The sequence below is a fragment of the Psammomys obesus genome, unplaced genomic scaffold (assembly GCF_907164565.1).
Source record: "Psammomys obesus unplaced genomic scaffold, mPsaObe1.curated_primary_1811, whole genome shotgun sequence".
Lineage (NCBI taxonomy): Eukaryota > Metazoa > Chordata > Mammalia > Rodentia > Muridae > Psammomys > Psammomys obesus.
The window spans coordinates 979,813-991,542 of record NW_026594014.1 but is presented as its reverse complement, the minus strand read 5'-3'; the positions used below and the strand labels follow the sequence as shown (position 1 = coordinate 991,542).

Genomic DNA, 11,730 nt, shown 5'->3' with positions numbered 1-11,730 from the left:
AGAAGAGCAGGAAGAGGAGCAGGAGGAGGAGGGAGATTTAGCTTTGGCCCGAAGCAGCGAGTCTGAGTCTCCAAGCACTCGGTGTCAGTGGAGCGAGGCAGACGCCCCGTTAGCAGTAGTGAAAAGGGAGCCGGCGGAGGCGCCGGGAGGAGGCACCGTGATGGACCGCGAGCCTGTAGGGCTAGAGGAGCCAGTTGAGCAGAGTAGCACGGCTGCCCAGCTCTCGGAGGCCGCCAGCCAGGAGCTGGCGCAAGCGCCCACGGCAGCCCCGAGCCCCGAACCCCAAGATAGCAAAGACGACGTGAAGAAGTTTGCTTTTGACGCTTGTAATGACGTCTCTGCGGCTCCTAAAGAGTCCTCAGCCAGTGAGGGCGCTGATCAGAAAATGAGGTTTGTTGCTTCTCAGTCCTAGACCAGACGCTATCTCCTTTCATTGTTACTAGCGACACACATGAGCTGTTTAGAGCCTGCAGACGGCAGCCATGCTGCCCAGCTAGCTCCTTCAGGCAGTTTCATTTCTTGTTTATTTTACACTGGTTCTATGATCTTTTCCCCCCCTCAACCTGCCACAGTTCTTTGCTTTTTAATTCTTCTTAATTATTTTTAGCCCGGCAGAGACTTAATTAACTCCTGTGGGTATGAAATCTTAATGTTAGGTCAGATTTCCAAAACATGTTTGTCGGGGTGTCCTTTTTGAGAGTTAAGTGCCGGGTAGGTATGCAGCTTTGGCGGGTCCTTAGGGCTCTGGGTTTGTTCCCTGCTGCAGCCCCTTGAGTAACACTGTTTCTTGTCTCTAGTTCTGTCGAAGATGACTCGGAAACAAAAAGGCTTTCCCGAGAGGAGAAGGGTAGGTCCTTGAGGTGACACCAGCTTCCTGGAGTATGGTGGGTCTCAAGTTCATCGTGGCTGCTGTTTCCCTACCTACGCACACATGCACAACCCTAACCATCTTTAATTCTGTGGGCCCTGAGTATGTTCACAGTCTTTGGTCCTGAGCTGACATGTTCTCTGAGTATGATTGAGTTGTCAGGTACTGCGGCAAGTCCCTTGCTGAGCAGGCCCTGGGGACCCAGGCCCTTCCTCCCAGCCTTGGAGACAGAGGCAGGAGGAGGGTAGCAAGTTCTAGGCCAGCCTGAGCTACCTAGCAAGGCTCTGTCTCAAAAAAACAAACCAAGTTTGCAGACTGGAAAATGACAGACCCAGGCCCACACTTCTGACATGCAGGGTCTGTGGAGGGAGGCAGAACATGGGCCTGGAGAAAGGTGGCAGCAAAGACATCAGAACCTTGCCCTGGCTCCTCCATGGGCAGAAGCCATCTTGGACTGGAGTGGGTCAGCTGTTCATAACTCGTGACTGCTGCAAGGTCCTGAGATCCATTTTCAGTGTCATATGTGCATGCCACTGCCCTGTGGCTAGGCCAACATTGATAATGGAAGGGTTTCCTGGGCCTTGATGTGTCATTGGGTCCTAGGCACTTGTCACCAAAGTGTTGGGGTTGGCTGAGCACTGGCTGTTGAGGTTCTGACTGGAATTTTCCTTTGCACAGGTCGCAGCAGCTGTGGTAGGAATTTCTGGGTTAGTGGTCTTTCATCTACGACCAGAGCCACGGATCTCAAGAACCTTTTTAGCAGATATGGGAAGGTAAGCCGCCACTGCCCAAGAGAGAGAGCATCGCAGCATCTGTGTCTGGGGCACCCTGGAGCTCACTGTCAGAGCCAGGGTTCCACATGAGCAGTGAATGCGGTGCTGGCAGAGGACTCGCACTGCCTCTCATGTCATTAATTTGTGTTACTGTATCTGCGTTTGCCTGCTTGTCTAGCTGTGTGACTGTGCCATGATTCAGTCCTCTGCTGTGACTTGCTCCAATATGCTGTTTAAACCTTGTTAGAGGAGCACAGGCAGAGCCTTGCATAGCACCTGCCCAGTCCCCTTGAGAACCTCGAGCAAGGTAGCCCTTCCATTGGATGGCTGCACTGCTTTCCAGTGCCAGCTGCTGAGGGGAGTCAGAAGCCCCTGCCCTACACTGTGGCTTTTGGGTCTGTGCCTGCAGCTCTGTCTTCACTAAAGTGGTCTGTTTTCTTCCAGGTGGTGGGTGCTAAGGTTGTGACAAATGCCCGGAGTCCCGGAGCTCGCTGTTACGGCTTTGTTACTATGTCCACAGCTGAAGAGGCTACAAAGTGCATTAGCCATTTGCACAAGACTGAGCTGCATGGCAAGATGATCTCAGTGGAAAAGGTAAGTGGTCTTGTGCTGCAGTTGGTGGTGCTTGGCAGTGCCGCCACGCCAGTGCATGATGGCACTAGCTTTTGACTCTCTTGCAGGCCAAAAGTGAGCCCACTGGCAAAAGAGTGCCTGACAGGAGAGATGGGGACAGTAAGAAGGAGAAGACCAGCGCCGGTGACAGGTATTCCTATAGATCAGCAGAGCTGTCATCACCGGCCACCAACATACATAAACGCCCTTCCCCTCAGCGTACCTCCTCCATCCCCTTGACCTGGGTAGCTGTTGCCTGCTGAGGCTTGCTCTGAAGCTTGTGGTCGCTTGGTCCTAGGTCAGCCAACCTTAAGAGGGACGAGAAAGCTGACAGAAAAGATGATGCCAAAAAGGGAGATGGTGGAAACGCAGAGAAGAGCAAGGACGCAGATGAGCAGAAGCCCGGGCCTTCAGAGCGCTCAAGGACCACCAAGTCAGGTAGGTGGTGACAGCCAAGTCCCGTCAGGTGCTGGCTCAAGTGACTGTCTGAATTCATCCCTTCTTCCCTCTGCTTACAGGAAGCCGTGGCACTGAGCGCACTGTGGTGATGGACAAGTCCAAAGGTGTGCCTGTTATCAGTGTGAAGACGTCAGGGTCCAAAGAGAGAGTGAGTGTCAGCACCTGCCAAAGGCTTGATGCCCTGGGATCCCTGGACAGCTGCCTTTGAGGGGTGCTTGCTGCCTTTTAGAATGTAGAGAGATGGCATGGCTTCTAGAGCAGCCTACCTGCTGCTGCTCTGATGGCTTCTCTGTGCCACCTCCAGTCCCTGCCTCTTGGCAGCCCACTGTTGGGACAGCTGCAGACTGTGGTAGATCCTGAACTCACAAGAGCCTGAGCACCGTAGTAGACGGGTCTGGCATCCCCAGGGCCTCCCCACTTGGGCCAAGCCTCGTGAAGACCACAGGCTGCACACAGCACCAGGGTCCTTGGAGCCACAGGAGGCTGCGGAAGGCAGCAGGCTAGGGTTGGCATGTGTTTTTAGCAACCAAGGACTTGGGTTCTGGAAGCCCAGCACGGCTCACTGCTGAGTGACGAAAGCAGACTATAGATAGACTGTCATCCAAGATTTCTGGCCAGGTCTCAGCAGAGGCCATCACACCTGTGCACAGAGAGGATCACAGGGACCATGGAGTAAAGGGCAGGTGGAATTAACACAGGCCAGCCAGGGCTAAGCGAGACACACAGCCAGAAAGTTTCAGTGTAGATGAAAAGGGCTCTGACTCAGCCCACCCGGGGCTTGTTCGTGTTGGCGTAGCATTCAGGAGGCTGAGCCAGAAGGACCGCGTGGTCCATCCAGGGTTAACCGCTGAGACCCTGCCTCAAGGGGATGGGAAGAAAGACCAATTTTAGTCCATTTCATTTGTGTTGGGTTGGTTCTTCTTGTGAGTATCTTCTCCAGGCAGTGGCTGTCCCTGTGTGTGCATTTTGCCTCTATCCCTCCTGCTTTAACTCTTTTTTTCTGTTTGCTGAACCAGGCCTCTAAAAGTCAGGACCGAAAGTCGGCCAGCCGGGAGAAGCGATCTGTTGTGTCCTTTGACAAGGTTAAAGAGTCTCGAAAGTCTAGAGACTCGGAGTCGCGGAGGTGAGTGCGCCAGTGTCACTGAGTGGGCGGGGCTTCGAGGGCCTTGGCTGAGGTGGCCACGGGGAGTATTTTCACCCTTCTCAGACCATAGAAAGTTACAGCAGGGGCACAGGACAGTGAGGATATTCAGAGAGCACTTCAAGGACCTCACTCACCCACAAAGGATCAGGGAAAAATTACTTTGGGTAGCTGGACACAGCACTGGTGCCGTGAGGCTGTCAAGAGGCTTTTTGGTTTTATGTTTTTATTTTGGTTTTTGGTTTTTTACAAGACAGGGTTTCTCTCTGTAACAGTCCTGGCTGTCCTGGAACTAGCTTTTGTAGACCAGGCTGGCCTTGAACTCACAGAGATCCACCAGCCTCTGCCTCCCAAGTGCTGGTATTAAAAATAAAGGTGTGTGCCACTACACCCTGGCTGAAAGACAGTTTCTAATGTGACTTTTGCTCTGGGGAGTGTGTGTTGAAAGTGGGCGCCACGGCAGACAGTCTCCAAACCTCACTCTGGGTTCAGCATGCTGGGGAAGGGGTGCTGGCTGCTGTGAGCTTGGCTGTCAGTTAGGCCAAGCTCTCAGGGCACTCATGCCATTCCTGCTTTGGAAAAGGATGGAAGGAGGGGCAGACAGGAGGTGTCCGCTGTAGCACTGAGGACCCACCCTCCATGGAGTGTTGTCTTTGTTTTTAACCTGTTCCGGCTTTTGACCTTGCTGTCCCCAGCTTGCCCCCAACCCCTTGCAGCGAGGCTTCTGCCTCTTTGGTCCTCCTCACCTGGGTCTGTTCTCACAGGGAGCGGGAACGCAGTGAGCGGGAGCAGCGCCTGCAGGCCCAGTGGGAGCGGGAGGAGCGAGAGCGGCTAGAGATTGCCCGAGAGCGCTTGGCTTTCCACCGCCATCGGCTGGAGCGGGAACGCATGGAGCGGGAGCGGCTGGAGCGGGAGCGCATGCACGTGGAGCAGGAGCGGAGGCGTGAGCAGGAGCGTATCCACCGAGAGCGAGAGGAGCTTCGGCGTCAGCAGGAACTGCGCTACGAACAGGAGCGCCGGCCTGCTGTGCGCAGGCCCTACGATGTAGATGGCCGGTGAGCAGTTAGAGATACAGGCTCCAGACTACATAGATCTGTGCTCAGGGATGGCAGGGCTCTGGTTGCAGGCCATGTGTGTCTGTCTCTCACTGACCTAAGTCAGGGCCTCCTGCATCCAACAGCATGTGAGAAGATGCTGTGTCAGCCCAGAGTGGAAGGCCTGTCAAAGACAGGGACGCTAAGCACCACAGTGGGCTGAGGCATAGGTGGGAATGTTTGTCCCAAGGGTTTATGAAACCTTCCACAAGGGGAGCTCTTGTCAGTTGGGACTTGGAGCCACGCAGGCTTTGTTCCCAGCTCTTGGTGCCTCCTGGGTGCTGATACCATGTCTCTGTCTCACCCCCTCACAGGCGTGATGATGCCTACTGGCCAGAAGCTAAGCGGGCCGCCCTGGATGACCGCTACCACTCAGACTTTGGCCGCCAGGATCGCTTCCACGACTTTGACCACAGAGACCGAGGTCGCTACCCAAACCACTCCGTGGATAGGTGAGCCCCTTTGTGGGCCCTTGGCCATGTTGAGGAGGGCTGTGTGCATGCGAGCCCCCCCTCCCCACCTGGGTCTCACTGAAACCACCTTTTTTAGGAGAGAAGGTTCACGGTCAATGATGGGAGACAGAGAAGGACAGGTGAGCACAGGGCGCTACTTCAGCTGTGGGGTGGCCAGGGCTCACGGGAGGGAAGGGTGGTTCCGCTTAGTGCTCCCAGCAGTACGCAGCTGCTCTTACACCTTTGAACTGTGGCCGTGGTGCTGGCCACCTCTCACCCACACTCCACCCAGGAGGAAGGTGCCTGCTGTGGCACGCTCAGGGGCCTCATTAGGCCCGCAAGGTTTGTAGCATTACGTGCACTCCTGGTGAGGATTGACCTGAGAGGCCCTTCACATCCGTCTGCACAGTTGCTTTCCCACTGCATCAAGCTTTCATTGCACAGACCCTCACTACCATCTCCTTTACCACCCTATGCCCTTGGTGTCCAGCCACCAGGTTGCCACTAGGGTTTGTCTGTGGTCCTTGGGCACTCATTCCTCAGTCGCCGCCTTCTACACAGATACTTGTCTGACAGTTTGCACGTGCAGTTGTTCCTCTGCAAAGGAGGGCAAGTGGCAGTGTCTGACGTGAGGGTTAGGAAGGCAGAGCTAGAGCTGGCCCAGAGTTCCAGGGTTCCCACAAGACGCTAGGGGATCTGGGCTTTACTCTGCATCCCAGATCTCTCCCACCTTGGCCTTGATAAGCCAGGACTTGAGCTGCATCTAGGACGACCTGTGGAGTAAGGCCTCGCACCACAGCAGTTGCTGTGTATGTGGAAGAGGGGAGTGTCAGTATGTTCACTCTTCTGCCGTTGGTCTCACTCTTGAAGCGAGGATGCCATGCACAGGCGGAGGCTCTTGGGGAGCCTCATCAGCCTGACCCTTAATGAAGGAGGGAGGACACTGAGTGGCCACCTTGCTCCGTATTCGGAGCAGAACCAGGTGACCTCGCCCCTTTGTCATCCAGCATTACCCTGAGCGCCACGGAGGACCTGAACGCCATGGCCGGGACTCTCGAGATGGCTGGGGCTATGGCTCAAACAAAAGAATGAGTGAAGGCAGGGGCCTGCCCCCTCCTCCCAGGTTTGTGTCCCCACTAAAGCTTGTTCTGGGTGATTGTCAGCCTTGCCTGTTGGAGCCTGAGCCCCCCAGCTACACTCTCTGCTGAGGGCCTGGTGTGGCAGCAGAGGTCAGAGGTGTCTCTTTCCAAGGGGCAGACGTGACTGGGGGGAGCACGGTCGGAGACTTGAAGATGACCGGGCATGGCAGGGTGCCCCTGACGGAGGCATGATGGAGCGTGAGCACAAGAGGTGGCAAGGTGAGGCCTGGGTAGGGTTGGGGTGTGTGGTGCGTGGGGCTTGCCGAAGCCAGTGGTGCCTGTGTACGACATGCCTGCCACACTGTCCGCTTAGGCGCATGTTTTCCATCCTGCAGGTGGGGAGAGGAACATGTCTGGACACTCGGGACCTGGTCACATGATGAACCGCGGTGGCATGTCAGGGTGAGTGCCACCCTGCCAAGCAGGGGCAGGGTTCCTCTGCAGTGCTGAATAGAGGACAACAGTCCCCTGCTTCTCCCTAGGCGCGGCAGCTTTGCTCCCGGTGGAGCCTCACGTGGCCACGTGATCCCACGTGGAGGGATGCAGGGAGGATTCGGAGGACAGAGCAGGGGCAGCAGACCCAGTGATGCCCGCTTCACCCGCCGCTACTGAGCACCTATGCCACCCAGCTGTGACCTCCATGTCCTATCAGGACTTCCCTCCCGCCATTGTACAAAGGATTTTTTTTTTTTAATCTGCTGCCATATTGTAGCTTGTTATGATGTGAATTTGTTTTCATTTTGGTTTTTGTTGCTGTTTTTTGTTTGTTTTTGTTGTTGTTTTTTTTTTTTTTTTGTAATAAAGTTGTTTCTGTTCATGTGCCCTTTACTTCAGACCTTCAAGTTTGGCTTCTCATTCCCATCAGGAAAGAGAAGTGGAGAAATGGCACTCCACACGTAACCAGAGGCGGGGCCAGCCTAGTCCATTCTGCGCCTTAGCACCTGGGGCCTTGGCTAACTTGGTCTCACACTGAGTCTAACGCTCGGGGTGATACTAGTGCTATGTGTGACTAGGACACCTGTGATTCTGTTGTTGATGAACATGACGCCAGAGAGGGCTACAGACGAGGGTAGGGCAGAGGAGGAGGGTGCTCAGGCTTCCGAAGCACAGGAGAAAATGGCATCCAGAGTGGGTCCCTGGCAGGGACAGCCCCTGGTTCTAAGGTTCACCAGTGTGACCCAATGCCAGGTGCTTTCTGCAGCCAGGAGAGGACCTAGGACAAGATCGTATCGAGTCTGCCAGCCTGTGACTGTGGCATAAATAACCGGGGCCCTTCCCTAGGCGGCTTGTGTCCTGTTGGGTGCAGACACCTGACAAGCTGCAGAGCTCCATGTGGCAAAAGCTGTACCTGGAGAGTGATCCAGAGCCTGAGGGTGGACACAAGTCCTCCCACCTTGGCCCAGCCTTTCTAGGCCTGGCTGCCAGTCCCAGCCTTCTGAGTTCCTAATTGTGGGAGAGGGGACTCTTCAGGCCTCAGCTGGTGCGGCAGGGGCAGGGTTCTTGGGAAAAGGGACCTTCAGAGGACAAGGTTGGGGGTCCCGCATGGTTACATGGTTTCGACCAGTCTGGGCAGTGATATTGTCAAAAGAAACTGGTCCACTGGCAAATGAAGCCCCTATTTGGGGCCTCCCAAATCCAGGTTCCCTCCAACAGTACCTTCTTGAGCCTTTCTGTGGGGTGGAAGGATGGTTCAATGGTTAGGGGTACATGAGTTAGATCCCAGCACCCAAGATTGGCAGCTTATATCTGGACAGTGCAAGCACAGTGTGCTGGTTGCTTTTGTGTTGGTTTTGTCAATGTGATAGAAACTAGAGTCATATGGGAAGAGGGACACTGAATTGCTTCATCATGTTGCCAACGGTTCTCCTCACTTATGAGGGAGGCACAGTACCACTCTAGGTAGTTGGTCCTGGGTGCTATGAGAAAGCAGGCTGAGCAAATCATGGGAACAAGCCTACCGTGACCTTCACAGCCTCTGCTTCAGTCCTGCCTCCAGGTCCCTGCCCTGACCTCCCCTCCCTCAGTGAAGGAGACCTGAGAGTTCCCTTTCCTGTCCAGACTGCTTTCGGTCATGCTGCTCTGTCACAGCAACATAAAACCTTAGACACACTACAGTTTTTTAAAGTTAAAAAAGTTCCAGGTTCCGAGTATTACATCTGAACATAGGGGTCCCTGCTGGCCAGCCCTCCCCCACAAAGCAAAGGCTGCCAGGAGTGGGGAATACCCACCACCAAAGCCCAGGCTAATGCAGGTTCCTCAAAAGCGCTCTACATGCTCCCACCAGAACACTGGTCAGGGACCATTCCCAAGTCCTTTATTGGGCCAGCAATGCTGGAAGCTGCCCTCAGAGTGGAGTTCCCACTGTGGTCAGGTCTGCGGTATCCTGGTCTTGACCGTCCCCATAACACCAGGGAAGGTCGCATCCGTTACTTGCTGTGTTCTTTCACGTACTCCCAGCCCTCCTTGGAGTATTCTCGGGCCTTGGAGGGGGCCACAGACAGAGCTTCCATGACTGAGATGATGCCTGTAGGGACAGCGCGTGGGTGCTGATGAGGCCCACCCTGCCGAGCTGCGCTCAGCCAAGCCCCTGGGAGCGGGAGAGTGCTAACTGGAGCAGGACTGGGCCCAGGTCTTCCTCGTGGACACGCTCAGAGCAGGTCTAAACTGCCCCCCTGCCCTCTGCCCTGTTTTCAGGTTTTTAAACGCAGTTCTCACCACACTATGTAGCCCAGGGGCAACCCCGAACTCTCAGTCTCCTCTGCCTCAGCTCTTCCCAGTGCTAACACTGCAGACTCATGCGGTAGAGGACTTTACCGCTGAGCTACAACTACAATCCTTTGATTTCTTTCTTGCTGTTCTTTTCCTGTTTTTGAGACAGGATTTCTCTGTGTAGTCCTGGCTATAGGACAGCTGGCCTCGATGTCACTGTCTTCCTGCCTCAGCCTCCCGAGTGCTGAAATCATGGGCATGGGCTGACACCCAGTCTCTTCTACTTAGCTCCGTAGGTGACATACAGGCACACAAGGAGGAGTGGAAAGGAACGGTGAGGTTTAAAAGGGCTTTAGAGAGGCTGGGGTGTCCAGGCATCCCCCAAGGAGGGGCACAGGGGCCTACCTGAGTTCCAGGAGTCACGCAAGTTCATAAAGTTAATCTTTGGAGGGGCTGGGAGCTGGGAAGAAAGGAGCACAGGGGCTGGTATGTAGGAATAGGTCACAGCCTTGTCCCCGAACCCAGAGACACAGAACTCCACCAAGCAGGGGTGGAGAGTGTGTCAACGACACTCAGAACCGACCCTCATTCCCAGCCATGGTACCTGTGGCATCTCCAGACCCGTCTGCTGGCACACATACTGGCTGAACTGGTACATCGCTGGTGGCACTACCTCTTCCGCCTTCCTTAAGGCAGCCTCGCTCTTGTCACTAGGCCCCAGTAGCTCCTGGTCATAAACAAGGTAGACTGCTCCTCCCGCCACACTTCCCTTGATGAGGAATCTGCAGGGAGATAGGAAGGGATAGAAGCTGCGGGGGCAGGGTCTCCAGGGACCTGACAGTTTACCAGGTGACACGCTGGAAGCCCGGGGAACAAGGATCACTGCCTTTGTGGCACGACTTTTAGTGGTAAACCCAGTCTTAAAGAAAGAGACGGTGGGTCATTCGAAATCCTGCCGAGAACAGAGAAACAGTGGACTCTTGGGATCCCAGACACAAAACCTTCCCGGGACTCCCGAGGAGCTTCCCGCGTGTTACTCAATGAAAGCTTAGGAGAGAGGCGAAAGGCAAGATTTCCTACGCATCCCAATTGCACAGAAGAGTCAACTGAAGCTGTAGGTGGTAAGGGCTGGCCGGGAGAGAACTCGGAGAGAGGCGATCCAGTTAGCTTTGGCAGTAAGCCTCCATAGACCGTGGGGAGAGAGCCACATACAACCGGAAGTGCGCAAAGGTAGAACACTAAACCCCAAGGAATAGATGCCTGCAGTTGGGAACTTTTGCCAAAGGCTCAGGGCCTACCCGATTCTCCACACACCTCATTAGCGACCACACTCGAGCCACCATGGTCGTCTCTCGCTTCACTCCCTGTGCAAGGACAAGCAATTCGCCCGCCGCTTCCGTTTAATGTCGCTGATGGGCCTCCTGGGAAATGTAGTTGCTATCAGCCGCAAAGGACTTCGGGAGCAGCAATAGCGTAAGACTCAGTACATCAAGGGCCGTGGCTGCCGTAATTCTTTCTGGGAAATGTAGTAGGCAGAAGACCAGAGAAGGGCTAGGCCGCGAAGACTCCTGGGAAATGTAGTCTGGAGGAAAGACGGAAGGAGCCCTCCCACGACGCTGATAGGATCCCCGCGCCCGCGCGAAGGATTGAGCGGCCCCGCGGCGAAGCAAGCCGTGGACGCGGTTACCACGGCAACGTAAAGGCGGGATTGTTTCGAAAAGGGAAGGGGTCTTCCGTCCACGTGAGCATTGCGGGGTGTGGCTTTAACATAGGAGGCGTGGCAAAGGCCACAGCTGGCGGTAGGAACCTAGCTAAGGTTGTTGCCTAGCAATGCCAGGGCGTCCTCTCCCAGCACACTAGGTAGGCTCGGAGTCATGTGATACGGGGTTGACAATGAGCGGTCCAGGGTCAGGTGCAAGAGAGCAACAGCTGAGTGAGAGAAGGGGCGGAAGCACGTAGCGGCCAACTCTGCAAAGAAGTGGGCAACAAGGTATTAACCGCATAGATCCCTCTTCTTCTGTAAGGTGCGGCTTGAGCAGATAAGTGCTTGGTGGAGGCCTCTTTGTCCAGCGTCAAACTGCAGACTCCCAAGATCATGGCGCAGTTCTCAGAGGATTTGAATGCTACACTGCGTTCATAGCGCTGCTGCAGGCTCAGGTCCACCCACCGTTTATCTGCCCGCCACCCATACACCCATTCATCTATCTATACATTCACCCGCCTACCCATCCATCCAAACAGTCATCTATCAACTCTATCATTCATTCACCTATCCATTCACCTACCTAACCTCCTACCCATTCACCTATCCACCCATCCACCCATCCATCCATTCATTCATTCATCCATCCACCGATCCATCCACCCATCCACCCATCCATCCATCCATCCATCCACATACACACATACATACCCTCCCATCCGTCCATTCACTTATGCACCTATCAACCCATCCTCCACTGTCGGCCTTTCTGCTCTGGTGG

General features: G+C 54.9%; 2 protein-coding genes across 2 annotated transcripts in view; one reads left to right on the top strand and one right to left on the bottom strand.

Annotated features, from left to right (window-relative positions):
- LOC129684560 (scaffold attachment factor B1) overlaps positions 1-7,357 on the top strand; it is a 23,747-nt gene extending 16,390 nt beyond the window's left edge. Inside the window, exons 8-22 of the mRNA XM_055617773.1 lie at positions 3-390; positions 798-847; positions 1,547-1,641; positions 2,086-2,235; positions 2,322-2,404; positions 2,552-2,691; positions 2,772-2,860; positions 3,729-3,835; positions 4,618-4,908; positions 5,262-5,399; positions 5,497-5,539; positions 6,407-6,522; positions 6,657-6,757; positions 6,874-6,940; positions 7,021-7,357. Coding sequence (XP_055473748.1) covers positions 3-390; positions 798-847; positions 1,547-1,641; positions 2,086-2,235; positions 2,322-2,404; positions 2,552-2,691; positions 2,772-2,860; positions 3,729-3,835; positions 4,618-4,908; positions 5,262-5,399; positions 5,497-5,539; positions 6,407-6,522; positions 6,657-6,757; positions 6,874-6,940; positions 7,021-7,150 — 1,988 coding nt within the window. The 3' untranslated portion in view covers positions 7,151-7,357. The remainder of the gene's footprint in view (positions 1-2; positions 391-797; positions 848-1,546; positions 1,642-2,085; positions 2,236-2,321; positions 2,405-2,551; positions 2,692-2,771; positions 2,861-3,728; positions 3,836-4,617; positions 4,909-5,261; positions 5,400-5,496; positions 5,540-6,406; positions 6,523-6,656; positions 6,758-6,873; positions 6,941-7,020) is intronic.
- Positions 7,358-8,830: 1,473 nt separating this feature from the next.
- Positions 8,831-10,654, bottom strand: Micos13 (mitochondrial contact site and cristae organizing system subunit 13). Its single transcript, XM_055617778.1, has 4 exons — positions 10,562-10,654; positions 9,852-10,029; positions 9,653-9,707; positions 8,831-9,062 (listed from the first exon to the last, which is right to left on the bottom strand). The coding sequence occupies exons 1-4, from the start codon at positions 10,588-10,590 to the stop codon at positions 8,965-8,967; spliced, it is 360 nt and encodes a 119-aa protein (XP_055473753.1). The 5' UTR covers positions 10,591-10,654; the 3' UTR covers positions 8,831-8,964.
- Positions 10,655-11,730: the final 1,076 nt, after the last annotated feature.